At 42.5% G+C, this 15,412-nt stretch overlaps 1 protein-coding gene across 1 annotated transcript in view; it reads left to right on the top strand.

Moving 5' to 3' along the window:
* The window catches only part of BAZ1B (bromodomain adjacent to zinc finger domain 1B), an 80,965-nt gene that overhangs the window by 3,963 nt on the left and 61,590 nt on the right, over positions 1-15,412 (top strand). The window contains exons 2-3 of the mRNA XM_088455151.1: positions 9,018-9,134; positions 13,219-13,363. Coding sequence (XP_088311277.1) covers positions 9,018-9,134; positions 13,219-13,363 — 262 coding nt within the window. The remainder of the gene's footprint in view (positions 1-9,017; positions 9,135-13,218; positions 13,364-15,412) is intronic.

Raw genomic sequence — 15,412 nt, 5'->3', positions numbered from 1 at the left:
TTTGGGGCCGAATAAAAAGTTGGGGCACAAAGTAAAAAACTAGCGAAATAGACTCCAAGGGGGTTTCCAAGTATGCCCCAGGTGTTTTTAAGTTTGCAGGTGCTTGTGCCAGGTGGATTTTTAGCGATATATTTTATTTTATTTTTTTTTAACTTCTCTTTAGCAACTTTAATATTCTAGCCCCCATTTTCAGCTACCCCAATTTTGCTGGGATTACTAATTTTCTCCCCAAAAAAAACCTCTTCTAAATGCTATTCTTCACCACTTATGCAAAGATGCTGCATACCACCTATTGACACCATTTAAGAACCCCAAATACCTTCGACAGGGCTATTCGGGGCTATCCATAGAGATCCCCCATGTCAGTGCATCTTTTGGGGGTGTCAGGCTGATTTCTCCAAATCTGACGGCACTTTTCGCCTATTTCAGTTTCGCCGAGTCCCGTTTTCACGTACATTGAATAGGGCGAAAAGCGGAGACGAGCATGATTGTTTTCCGGAGGCAAAAGCAGCGATGACGACAGAAAGTGCACCATGCAAAAAAGTCCGGGACATTATGCCGGCAATTGAATATAGCCCTGCCTGTTCTGTCTATTCATGGGTAAATGGCAAGATTTGTATAAATCTGCATGTGTTCTGTGGACATGCACAGAGTAAAATCCCCAATTTACGCTACACAAACCGGTGAAGTACTTATACTCTGCGTCAGCTGCTAAATATCCCAGTTACTGAAAAAAAAACCTCATAGTATTGGAAAGCACCATTTATGCCACGTCACTAGATGTACAGGGACTATTACTGTTAAGGGGCCTATCCATTAGCAGATAAATTGAACGATAGAACGATATATCGTTCAATTTATCTGCTATGGATAGGCCCTGAACAATGACAGATGCGCACTCCCGCGGCCGATAAATTGAATCTTTCATCTCTCCAACATGTTGGTCAATTATCGCATATTGCTGCCAGATATTAGAAATATCTGGCAGTTTATATGCTGTGAAAGATATTAGCGGCAGCTACAGAGCGCTGCAGAGAAAATAATCCACTCCCTGAATGTCATGCGATATCGGTCATTGTTCGTCGTTTGCTATAATCTGTCATGTACATGACTGATATCGTTCAGCACAGCCACCGGAATTTTCAAGGGATATCTTTTGTCTTTCATGGGTCAGAAAAACATCTGCTAATGGATAGGCCCCTTAATTGTGAAAAACTTGCTGTTTGCCAAGAAAGGTAGAATAGGAGGTAGCTCCTAAATGCTAGAAAACTAAAACCTGCGTTAGGCTATTTGTCAGCTGTAGTATTTCTTACAGTGTGCATGTGGTGAGAGATCATCGGAAGCTATGGAAAATGCTGATCCATGTGAGTGAACATGACTGATTTCAGAAGTTGACCTTAAGTTAGAACAGTGTTCTCCCCAGGCTGTTTTTTGCGGGTGCACCACCCGGCAAGAATCAGCCTACCACCTGGCACTTTGGAAGGCTGCAAGTAGGGACAGTATCTGGGAGCTGTATAAAAAGGACCAGATCCTACAGACTTTGTAGTCTTTTTATAATCAGACGACTGCGCCTCTAATAAGAAGAGTAGAATTAATATATAAAATGTTATTTCAAATCCTTATAAAAGTCAAGGTTTAAAACCTATTATTATTGCGAAGGCCCCCACCCGGCTACTTCTTGATGCCACCCGGCTGGAAAAATTTTCTGGGGAAGTACACTGTAGAATAAAATATATGTAGCATGCTTTTCAATTGGAGCCAATCATTGTGTTGACAAACGAATGGCTGTAACTGTGAGATCTCTTATCCTGCATATGACCTGCAGTCTATATTTGGGTATTTGATTCTCCTATTATATAAACAGGACCGACACCTTAATTACAAACATGCAAGATAGGAATGAGATTTTAACTGTAAATCAGGCAGATGAATCAGACACTTCCTTGTTGAAACTGCTGTGTTGCTTTCATCACAGCAGCTTGGTATGAGTCAGACCGATGTGCAATCTCAGTTGCTGTGGGATGGATTTCATAATTCTTATACGGTATATGTTTATATTGCCACAGGTCCACATATGAAGTCAACATAGATTTTTATTTTTTTTTAATCCTGATTTGATTTTTGAGAAATTCATAGCTTGTTTTATGGTGCAAATTTTCTCTACTGTATGCCATGAAACAGAAAAAAACCAATGGATTGCCTTTTTGTTTTTTAAATACACAGGCTAATTTAGGAGGATGGCCTTAAGGCCCCCATACATCAGCAATTGATTGCAGCAATCGTGCAATTTACAATCGATTGTGTATAAACTTTCCCTTTTTCAATCGATTGTGGCAATTCTGCAATCGATTTGAAAAAGGGAAAGATTTTTAAACACAATCGATTGCAAATAGCATGATTGCTGATGTATGGGGGCCTTTAGACAAGATTTGCTTCCATATTGGCCACGTGTTTTTGTCCAGACTGTGGGGTCATTTAGCGCAGTTGTGCTGCGGGTGCACACACTGTTTGTGACTGACCTGATGTGAAAGTATAAAACTGTGCAATTCACACTGTGAATAGATCTGTAAGCGGAGTAGCTTCCAGCCTTTTCCTCCTAAGGAATGCTGCTGTTTAAATCTTCATTTTGTAAGTTTTTTAAAGGTAAAATGACACTAAAGTAAGCAATACTATTGTGACTTTTTTAAATTATTTATTTATGGATACATTTAGGTTAAATGCGTAATTGATATAGTTTACATAGGAGCAAAAGACAAATTATTTTTAGGGCACTCTGAAATTGAAATGAAAAAAATAATAGTTAATGTATTATTACACAATGAATGTGAACAATAAGCAATGAGGTACGGAAGTATAAAACTTACCTTTTACTAAACAAATAACCCTTTATAAAAATTGCATTTAACGCAGGGCTTGACAAATTTTTCTAAAATCTAGGAGCCAGGATGAAATTGTAGGAGCCAGACCACTGCCCCCCCCCAAAAATGACAGGAGTGAGTAAGGAGCACAGCTCTGTGTGTTACACACTATACTAGTCCACAAAATGGTCACAGTTGAATGGATACAGAAAAATGAAGGCCCCCTCACTGCTCTGCACAGCTCCCCTGCTCCACCCTCCAGTAATAACGGACCACATTTCACATAAAACAATGGTGCCAGAAAGTACAACAAAACCTCCCTCCCCTCATGGTCACACCACTATCCCTCTGAAGCTGCTCCGCAATCCCTGGCCATGCATAGACCCTACTACCGGAGAGCTCTATGCAGCCAGAGATGGGAGACACTAGACAGGATGTACAGGAGGATCAGCGTAGACTGGGACAGACAGCAGGGATCAGTGCAGGCCAGGATGGAGAGGAGTCGTCAGTGCAGGCTGGGGCAGACACAGGCACAGCAGTCACCGCAGGCAACACTCAGCACATGCACTCCTGTGGATGTTATGAACACCGCAATACTATATGCATGAGCTGATGAGGATCGGCTTCCTTACTGCAAAATCTGGTAGCAATGGCGACCTGGCCCCCTGGGATTTGTCGAGCCCTGATTTAACATATATACTCTTGAGTCAAATATAGTTGTCCAATCGCACAATAGTAATTAGTGCAAATAGGAAGACGATAATTTCTTTGTAATCTCTCGTTATACAATATATCAGGGCTAGTGGGATACAGCTGAACACATGTATGTATCTAGACAATGTGAGATTGCTAGTACATATTCTTCATTATAGTATACATAGTGTTCCCGCTAGGCTCTTTTAGCGGGGAGCGGCACCCTGCCCTCCTTCTGGAGGGCAAAAAGCACCCTGCCCCCACAGCCTGCCGGTGCCGTCTTCACCCGCGGATCACAGTGTCCCGCTGGTGGAGAAATGTGCGGTGACCCGGGCACCGCCCGAGAATCGATGCCGGGCGCATGCGCCCGGCATCTATTCACCCTGTCTGCAGCGCTTGGGGGCTGCCCGGCGTGTTCGTAATGATTGTAATGTTAGTATTTAGCAAATATAATTACCTGATATGTTCCAGGTATCACAACAAGAAAAAACAGAAAAAAGAGAGCTTGTCACGAATCACATGTCTGATTATTTCCCTGATATATTGTATAACAAGGGATTACAAAGACACTTTTCACTTTCCTATTTGCCATAATTACTATTGTGTGATTGGACACTTTATCCTAAGATCTATCTTTGACTTGTAGGGTTCAATTCAATTCAGCACGATGCTGAATAGCCACAGGCGGGAGCTCCTGGGGCAATTCAATTCATTGTGTTGTCTGGTCTGACTAAAGGATTTCTTCTCTCATCCCCCCTGAGGGTGTGAGGAGCAATCCGACAAAAGTGACGGCAGCTCGGCTGTTTTCTTGCTTAGCGCTAACAGCTGTGCGGCCGGCACTTTAGTCGGTGAATGCCGGTTCACGTGACTAAACATCCATGTTAAGCCGTGAGAACCGGCAGTCCCTGACTTAACTGCCAACTGTTGGACCAAACAGCGTGGTGAATTGAATAGCTGCGGGAGCTCCCTCTCAGGGCTATTCAGCATCGTGTTGAATTGAATCGAGCCCGTAGAGTATATCTTTTATATGTAAGTTTGTGTTTGGTTGTTTTTTTTATACTTTCATACCTCATTGCTTATTGCTCACATTCATTAGGCGCAATTCAATTGGTTCGGCCGCTCCTCGCGTCCGACGGAACTATTCAATTGTTGCTCCTGTCTGGTGGAAGCAGCTGCCGTCGCCAGCAATTCATCTCTCACTTCCCCGGGGTGGCGAGCTGAAATGCGGGAAAAGTGACCCATTTAGGCGCCTAAACTGCACTTTTCGCGATCGTGCCTAGCACTTTGGTCAGTTGTAGCTGCTTTTGATCGAGGCGAAGATCGGCATCTGTTGAATAGCGCCCCGCAATCTCCTGTTACTTCAGACAGGCAATAGGGCGCGCTAAAACAATTGAATTGTGCCCATTGTGTATTTAACTTGTTTTTGTTTGTTTTTTCAATTTCAAAAGTGCCCTAAAAAAAGATTTTTTTTTTTTTTTTTTTGCTCCTATATCAATTTGTATATTAAAAAATCTTTGGGAGTACCGCCAACAAAATATCATGTTTGAACCTTTAAATCAGGGGTGGGGAACCTTTTTTTTCTGCCGAGGGCCATTTTGATAGATCACTATCTCTATCTCTATCGCTTTATTCGCGGGCCTGGTGCAGGCCACGCTCCCTCCATGTGACGTTACACAGGGCAGGGCCACAATCGCTGCTGTAAGGGCAGCTGTGTGGCCGTCTGAAGCGTTCTAAGGACGCTCCTGGAGGCACTGCTGCATAGATTCTGACTGCAGGATGCCATTCTAGGAACTCAGCTAGCCAGATGAGGTTAGCAGAGAAAAGCTCAGAGGGCCAGACCAAATGACTCCACGGGCCTTATACGGCCCCGGGCCTGAGGTTCCCCATCCCTGCTTTAGATAGACGTTCATGTTGGTACAATGATTATCATATTAATATATTTTTTTTACACTGGAGCTAACTCTCTCTCTATTTTAAATGTGTAATTGTCTGAGATGAGCAAGTTCCACTTCCTGTTTTGGTGCTCCTACATACATCCCAGCCAGGACTCTGGTATTTTAAAGAATCCCCATTGTCTTGGAGGTATTTATTTCCCATAGGCGTTGTTGTTGTTGTTATCCTTAATTTATATGGCGCCACAAGTGTTCCGCAGCGCCGTACATAGAACAAGTAACTTACAGTACATTACAGTGCAGGACAAGGACACAATTTATATACCGTATATACTCGAGTATAAGCCGAGTTTTTCAGCACATTTTTTGTGCTGAAAAAGCTCCCCCTCGGCTTATACTCTAGTGATGCTCCAGGACCAGGGGCGGTTCTCCTGTTACGCATTTGAGTAGGGCGCCACATATTGGAGGGTGCCTCACTCAGCTGCGTACCATGCGGGCCATGGTGCAGACTGTATCTGTGACACAGCTGCACCGCATGTGTAGCGCTGACCGGACGGAGTTCAGTCAGCTCTACACAGTGCCAAACACACAGCCGCCGGCAACGGCAGCTGTGTTTGTTGTAATTAGCAGCCGATGAGAGTCTGTCAGACTCTCATCGGCTGCTGCTGCTCCCACTGCGAGAGCCATCTTCCGGCTCCCGCAGTGGGTAATGGGAGAGACGTCATGATGTCATGACGTCTCTCCCATAATGCAAAGTGGCCGGATTAGCCGGTAGCAGCATCGGGACCAGGAGCGGGGTTTCAGGTAAGTGGGTTTTTTATTATTATTATTATTATTAAGTTTCTACTGGGGGGGGCTACTACTGGGGGCAGTACCAGGGGGGGGGATATTACTACAGGGAGCACTACCAGGGGGGGATATTACTACGGGGGGCACTACCAGGGGGGGGATATTACTACGGGGGGCACTACCAGGGGGGGGGATATTACTACGGGGGGCACTACCAGGGGGGGGATATTACTACGGGGGGCACTACCAGGGGGGGGGATATTACTACGGGGGGCACTACCAGGGGGGGGATTTTACTACGGGGGGCACTACCAGGGGGGGGATTTTACTATGGGGGGCACTACCAGGGGGGGGATTTTACTATGGGGGGCACTACCAGGGGGGGGATTTTACTATGGGGGGCACTACCAGGGGGGGGATTTTACTATGGGGGGCACTACCAGGGGGGGGATTTTACTATGGGGGGCACTACCAGGGGGGGGATTTTACTATGGGGGGCACTACCAGGGGGGGGATTTTACTATGGGGGGCACTACCAGGGGGGGGATTTTACTATGGGGGGCACTACCAGGGGGCGGATTTTTCTATGGGGGGCACTACCAGGGGGGGCATTTTACTATGGGGGGCACTACTGGGGGGGGGGGAGGATATTACTACCAGTAGCTGCTGCATTTCCCACCCTAGGCTTATACTCGAGTCAGTAAGTTTTCCTAGTTTTTTGTGGTAAAATTAGGTGCCTCGGCTTATATTCGGGTCGACTTATACTCGAGTATATACGGTACATTGCTGCAATAGCAGTTAGACACTCACAATATGTAGCAGGGAGTTGGCAGTCACGTGTTAGGTGACCTAATGGGGAGAAAAGAGTCGAAGAAAATGTAAAGAGGAGCGCATGAGGGAAGAGGTCCCTGCTCGTGAGAGCTTACATTCTAAAGCTCTCACAAATGAAATGCAATTGCACTTTCCTCAGTTGTCTAGGTTTGTTTTTTGTTTTACATAAATTTTGTATTGGTACAATATATAAAATGGAGAATTGTAAACTTTTTTTTTTTTAGCAATTGAAGTAAGATTATTTTCTGTTGCTGGAGCCCCTGCATCACCTTTCTAGAAGTATGAACCAGCAGAACAAAATGCAGTGGGCTTGTTGGTGGTGTATGATTTGGGTGTTGGCAACAACCATATTGGCACCCTAAATGAGAGAGAACTGTTTAGTGTGTGCTGTTATTTATTTGCTGTTCTGCATTTTAAATAATGCAAACGTTATTGGCCCTAATGGTTATTTTCATTTTGTGTATGTGTTTAAAAGTGCGTATTGTGCTCATGTGGTCTTACCGACAGTATGGGACGTGAGCAAACCCCTCTGAATATTGCATGTTTGTTCTCATTGACTTCTGATGATTAGCCATGTAACCCACGGGTGGCTCATAAATGCCTGGTCGTGGGGAATATTTTGGCCTGTTTTTTAAGCTTGTGCAAACTGCAGTTCGCTAAAGTGAAGCAGGAAATGTGTAGCGTTCTTCATAGTTCGTGCTTCTTGTTGGTGGAGGCAGCTGTGATTTGAGTGTCATTACGATGCTGTCTGTATGTAAGTTACCCAGGTTGGGGGGGGGGTGTTTGTAGACATGCTGCGTGGCATATATACTTGTCTACTGTTGCCACATGTACACTAGTCTCTTATATAGCAACAACTCTCATATTGGGGGGGAGGTGTTGAGTGTTATGCTTTGATTACAAAGACAGTTGATACTGTACTCCACTTTTTTTTGTAATAAACTGGTTAAATTTCTGCATTTGTACACTTTGAGCTATAATTTAAGTATTCATTATACCCTAATCTTGTTTAGGGTTCCCGCACCCTCCTCCCAAAACTATGAAATGAGTCATACAGTATGCTTAACCAAGCACTCTGCCTTGTTCTACTTGGGTATGTATGTTCTGTCTCCAAGGGCCGAATTCAATTCAGTGCGATGTTGAATAGCCGCTGGAGGGAGCTCCCGCAGTTTTTCAATTCAACGAGCTGTTAGCGTTGTCGGGAAGGGGTTAAGTCTGAGAATGCCGGTTCTTGCGTCTTAACCTGAGTGTTAAGGCGCGGTAATCTGCATTCTGACTAAAGTGCCAGGCGCGCTGCTCTTAGCGCTGCACTAAGCTCCCAAACATCTGCGCACCCAGCACTCGTCGGATTTCTCCTCTCATCCCTGGGGGGGGGGGGGTGTGCCACAAGAAATCCTTTAGCCACCCAAACAGCGCGGTCTATTAAATAGCTGCGGGAACTCCCTCCCGCGGCTATTGAATATCGCTCTGAATTGAATTGTGCCCCAAGAGTGAAGAAACATTGTACCATTATAACTGTAGTTGTGTAATCTGATGCAGCTTGACTTCTTTCAAGATTTTGTCTACACTTTTTTTTTTTTTTTTTTTCATCCTTTTAGCTTTTCAAGTTTTTATTAACCTTTCCTTCATGGTTCTTGTTCCTTTGCTCTGTTGCTATCTTTTATTTAGACATTTGTACACTCAAGTCAAGCTGCATAGGATTTACACAGCTGAAGTTATGGTGGTGAGATATAGATATATATTTTCAGTGGTTCGGTCTGTAGAAGCAGGTGGGATAATTACCAGCAAAAATAGAGTAACTCACCTGTGCATGATTAAAGAAATACACAACGTGAACTGTTGGTGGTACTTGGGGACTGGAACTGAGAACCCCATGACTAGCTTATTATCCATCCATGTGTAAGATTGCAGTATTACTAGAAGTCAGAATTTTGCCTTAACTGAACATCTGTAGAGAATATGAAGCACGTATTCAGCACTACGCAGAACGGATATGGACATGTAAAAGCACAGGTAGCAACCAGCTGACTCACAAAGAGGCCTGGGATGAAGAACAGGAAGTGGCAGAACTGTGAGTAAAATTAAACTTTTGAGAGGTGTAAAAAGTAATTTTGCATATTTTAAAACACATTGACACCGTTTTAAATACTTTGAGAAGACAAGTGAATTATTACCTAAGACTATTTTATATAAAATGTTTTTTAAGGTTTCATTACCATTAAATACTACTGCTACTCCATGGTTAGGGTATATAAGGCCTGCTGTCTCCATGAGCTTGGATGCAAATTATCAACAATGACGTTTCCTGAAGGCCATGTGTGCAAGCAGGACTCTGGCTAACTAGCTCATTCAAAAGTAGAATTTGTAAGTGTGGATGAAAAGCTGCAGCAAGCAGAACTTTGACCAAAGCATTTTAAGTTGTGGTAAAGCCCTGAGCTCATGAGCTCCATGAGAATATTATTTGCAATAAGTACAGAGATTCTATTGATGATACATAGGGGGTCACTGGATTGGAAAGTGGGTCATACCAAAGCAGTCATACAGTACAGACTGGGTGAAAACCAAGAGCAACAGTGTGACAAATTAGGCCTGTCACAAGGACACTCCCCCCTACGGTGAGCGTAGAAGCTTACTTCTGCGCCCTGCCCTTCCCTCAGTCTAGCGGCAACACTAAATTAATTTTGTTTAACTTGGTGGAAGTGTGCCGAAGGCAATGTCTCTACAAAGAAGCTTGTTCCAAAAATCCTTGATGTGCTCACAGCTTGAGCACAATGAGCCTTGACAATGAGGGGACATATGCAGTAAAGGATATTTTAGGGACTCTGCTATTGAAATGTATTCAAGGAAAGCTTACAAGCTTCTGAACAAAATCATGCTGAAAGGGACGTTCTTATGAAGTGCCACCTCTCAGCGATGCAAAAGGCAGGAAGAATTATCCCAATTCAGGTGGGAGCAATCCACCTTGGTCCGAAATTTTGCATCACCCCAGAAAACAAGAATCAGTATATTGCAAGAGGAATCCTTGATAAGTAATCAAGAAGAAGTTGGACAAGAACAGCAAGTGCCAAGGCTTGGAGCTAAGATTCAGATCTAACCGTTCCCTTTGCAAGAGCTCAGAGGGGGCATGGCTTCTCATTCACAGCACTATCCTCATGGAAGTTTGACCAAAAAAGGTTTACCAGTTGATAGTGCCAGGACATGACCACATTGTCATCGCTTCTGTTAAGGAGTATTGTTAGAGCCAAAAATAGAAGTTGGAACTTGTGACTAGAGGCCATGAGATCTGTCATTGCTTTACTTGTCGTCATGCCTCAATTGTAAGGTATGCCACTGTGGTGGCATAGTCCGTTTGTTCTCATACAGAGTTGCCATGGTTGCAATTCATTGGGTGGAATATGTTGATGTAGTAGCCTGTATTCAAAATGTTTATTGGAAAAGATAGTACAGGGACTAATGGCTTTGAAGCATAAGGAAGTACAGATTTCTGCCACGATTTAAGACTTCAATGTCTATACACCAAGGGCGGAAAGCAATTGTTTTTGTGGCCCGGATCTCCTGTCTAAAGTGACAGGGGATCGCGGGCTGCTATTCAAATCCAGCTGATCGCGCCCAAAGTGGTAGGGTTTAGCCGTGTAAATTGGCTAACCCCAACCAAAGTGCTGGGTGCGATTGCGAAAAGTGCCGTTTGGGCGCCCAGACAGGTCACTTTTCGCCGATTTCAGCTCTCACCCCTCTGCTCGCGCCCGACAGGAGCATCAATTGAATAGCTCCGTCGGGCGCGATGGGGGCTGGAAACAATTTAATTCCACCCCATATGTCACAGTGGAACCAGAAGTAAACACTCTAGTGCTGGCATGGCCTACCTGTGGCTCTCCAGCTGTTGTGAAACTACTAGTCCCAGCATAACTTACCACCGATAAGCTGGTAAAGCATGCTGGGACCTGTAGTTTTACAACATCTCTAGTGGAAGTCTGATTAGGCATCCACCAAGAGATGCTTGCAAACTGAGACAGAAGGACAACCCAGACGAAAAGTATGGTGGATACCATTCAAATGTCTAAACCTGAAGGGTGACTAAGATGATGTTGCAGGTTTCACATTTTTTTTTTCAGTGTTTTTGCCATGTCTCCTGTCCAGGCTGGTGCAGCTATAGTTTGCTTGGTCCCTTAGGGTTATATTTACTAACTTGTGGGTTTTTAGAAGTGGAGATGTTGCTCATAGCAAACAGTCAGATTCCACTTAACATTTATCTAGCACGTTCTAGAAGATAATAGCTACAATATGGTTGCTTTGGCCAACATCTCCACTTCAAAAAACCCTTATTAGTGTTTGAAAGTGCTTCCTTTAGGATTTGACTCTAAACTTTAACCAAGCCACTGAAATAGTGCAAAGCCCTTCAGTGAAATGTTGATTTCTCCTTCCTGACTGAAGTAAAATACAAAAGAGGTGCACAGTAAAGAAAACCCTTTTAAAAATAAAAAAACCATACAGTAACAGGCTAAATCGGTCTAGGTAATCCACTTAAGGTGGCCTGAAGATAATTGGTATCAAACCTGGAGGCAGCAGGGTGTATGTAGTTAACGGTAATGTTCTTTAATCTGAGCGTTTGTGTTCTTTTCAAACTGCACAACTGTTTCTCATGTTGTACAGACTAATGGTAAATAGCCTCACACAATGTTTTAGAGTGAATACAATATGTTTAAGGCACTCATCCAAATCTGATGGTATCTGGATTTTCTTTCTTTTTTTTGAACAGGCAGCACTGCTGGTGGGAAGTTTAGTTAGTTTTATTATTTTTTATAGCGCCACTAATTTACAGATTTTTGTACATAGAATTTGTAAACCATTTCTGTCCTTACAACTTGGAAGTTAAAGTCCCCATCTTGTGGAGTGCCTGGTCAACTCATGATCTCAGTGCTGAGAGGCAGTAGTGCTAACCACTACGCCACCTGTGCTGCCTGTTGAAGGATCCACAACACAACTATTTGAAAAGACCTACTTCAATAGCATTCAGAAAGTGCAGACTGTATAAGGCTGGTTACCAAATGGTCTTAAGGCACTCTATTAACCTCTTTATGTAAACTTGCAAGTAAATGGTACATTCAGGTGCAACCTTATGTGGATATAGGGTCACCGGAAGCAATCTCTATGAGAGAGAGAGACTTACTGAAGGCACACCTCCTTTTTGATTGTAGTTATCTAGGTGCATTGAGTGCCAGTCCTTTGGTTATATATATATATATATATATATATATATATATATATATATATATAAAAGTTATTATTTTTTTTATTAATTATGCCTATGGGTAGTCTACCTTAATTCCAGTAGAAGGAGCCTTCTCTCTAGAACTGCTCTGCAAGCCTGTAGCTGTTCTACTTAGTGAATGCCCTTAGCAGAATAGATTTACAAACTGGCATGTCTATGCTGCCAATTATTTTGTATATGCTACACTATGTCCTTTGCTTTATATTTGTAGGATTTCAATGTCTTATGATATGTATAAAGGTCTGTTTGTCCATGGTTTACGGATGGCGATTTAACTTGTTTGGGTTAAGGTGTAGTACAGGTTGTCTCCCATATCCAAAATGGTTGGGACCAGGGGTATATTGGGTAATGGAATATTCCGTATTTTGGAATATTTGCATATATAATGAAATACCTTGGGAATGAGACCCCAATATACACACAGAATGCATTGATGTATTATATACACCTTATGCACACAGCCTGCAGGTCATTTTATACAATATTTTCAGTAATTTTGTGGCTCAAGCAAAGTTTGTGTACATACATGAAATTAATTTGTTTTCATATCCACCTTATACACACAGCCTGAAGGTAATTTTATACAATATTTTCAATAATTTGTGCCTTGGACAAAGTTTGTGTACATTGAACCATCAAAAATCAAAGGTTTCATTATCTCAGTCATGCCAAAATTATTTAGGATTATTCTGTATTTCGGAATATTTGGATATAGGAGACTCAACCCTGTATATTCAGTCTTAGGAACAGGTCTTCAGTGTATAAGTTTGCAGCATGTTATTGCAGAAATATCAGCAGGCTGCTTATTTGTACACTGGCCTTGAATTTAAAGCCTAACAGGAGTCTGTTGTTTTGGTTTATTTCACATGATAGATCTATGTTACAGGTTGAAAGAGGAGTTTCCAATATGGTACGAGAAGCAGGTGCTGGAGATGGTGCACCATAACACCATTTCCTTAGACAAACTGGTGGACCAATCCTGGATGGAGATAATGACAAAATATTCCATTGGTGAAGAGTGTGACTTTGAGGTAAGCATTTCACAGGTCTACGTTGTTCAACAGTATGCAGGAATAATATGACATGAAATGCAAAGATGCAAGTTGGTAGATAGGGTTTATACTAAAGGAACCCAATTTAATTGGCACCTCTGCACAAAGGGCAGTGAAAAGACTGACTAAAACTGCTTTGGCTAATAAAAATGTTGTGTTTTTTATATATATATATATTTATATTTATATATTACACACATGCACTGAAACCAATGAATGTCTATTTCCTACAGAACTAGAACTTTGCAGAAAAGGCAGAATTATAATTTTCCTCTAGATTTGTTTCATATGGAAAACCACATGAAAAATTGTGTACAGGCCTAAGTACTCTAACATATAGTGTATGCTTGTCTACGCTATATAAAACTTAAAGCAGCGATCCCACATTGCTAAATATACTCATTCCGTGATATATTTCTTGCTCCTGGATATAACTGGCGCTATCACATTGTTTTTTTTTTAATTAGTTATAGGAGATTAGTGGGTATAGGTGATTAGTGTTCACTCTAGCTCCAGGGGCAGGCAGGGTGCTGGAGCTAGAGGGCACACTCGAAAAGGGGACATGGCCATTGAAAAGGGGGCGTGTCTGTAAGACTTGGCGGCTAAGTCTGTGTTTCTGCCTTCAGCATCTAATGGTGCGTACACACTGGGCGATTAAAGTGGACGACTGAACGATAACGATATCGTTCAGTCGTCCACTTTATCATCCATTTTTAACACAAAAAAGATGAACGATGACGACGACGCGCGTTCCCGCGGGTCGTTCGTCATCCTCGTTCATCGGGCTGACATGCAGGCCAACCTGACGACCTCGTCAGGTTGCTGCATGTCAGGGAATGGGTGAGAGAGCCCGGCGCTGAACGATATCGCTAATGATATTGTTCAGCGGCTGTGCTCAATGTCATGAACGACATTGAGCACAGCCTGCCGGGGACACACTAGACGATATCGCTCAGGGAGCATATCGTCTAGTGTGTATGCACCTTAAGTCTTCAGGTTCCCGGACCTCGTTCTTTGGGCACCAAGGTAAGCCTAAGGGTCAGCCCTTTCCTAGACAGTCATCCCTTAAAAGGAATTCCAAGCCCAAGTAACAGGCCTGGAGTACCAGACGTCCGGCGGCCAAAGCCGATGACACCTGACAGGACGGGACGGACTTCTCCTTGGGGGATCCCTAGGTGTGAGGCCGGCTTTTTCAGTTCGCCCAGTGCTGGTGTCGGACCACCACAGACATTTGGGTAAGAAGTGATCTCAAGGGTACGCTCTTGCTGTCCACAGAAGGCCTCCCCAACAATCCTTCCGTACAAAGAAAATATATACAAAAGAGAGCGCTGGGACAGCTAATAATATTAAAATATAATTTATTATAAATCCTCAAACTTCGATAATTCAATCATATACCAGATATGATCGATAATATATAACCAATTGTCTAGCGTAATGACAGAATTGTGTGTATAGAATACAAAAACATTAAAACACAAAAATTATTATTCAGACTTATACACCATATGAAGTCAAATATCATGCACATATAAATATAAATATCTGCATTAATAACTATAGTTGTTTATTTATATAAAGAAGCAAAAAGCTTCAATAGTTTCCAGTGCAGATATATAGTTGTTCCAAACTTATATTTAATGGATTATGCACAGTATCTGATCCATATGCACATATAATTTTCCAGCCAATGAATATAGATAACCTCAAAATTGTTTAAAACATTAAAATTAAAAAAAGCCCAATATCTTATAACAACATATACATATCTAGAAAAGTATCCGTAATTATTGAAGCATCAACTTCCGTATTGATCCAAGGATAAATATAGCAGTCTTATATGCTGCAAATGTGAGTTGTCTCAATATTTTCACTTGTCTCCCTTCTACTGTCTTAATTGTTATAGCAGTGGGTATTTGGATTGTTTGTATAAATCCTTGTATATCACTCAAATTAATAAGGCTTTCTTTATAATAGTAATTTCTTTCACCGGTATTTCTTTTCCCGCTTACATCGATATATCTGAAG

Source organism: Taudactylus pleione, unplaced genomic scaffold (genome assembly GCF_031769625.1).
Source record: "Taudactylus pleione unplaced genomic scaffold, aTauple2 ptg000040l, whole genome shotgun sequence".
Taxonomy (NCBI): Eukaryota; Metazoa; Chordata; class Amphibia; order Anura; family Myobatrachidae; genus Taudactylus; species Taudactylus pleione.
The sequence above is the reverse complement of the archived record's forward strand: the minus strand, read 5'-3'. Positions and strand labels throughout refer to the sequence as shown.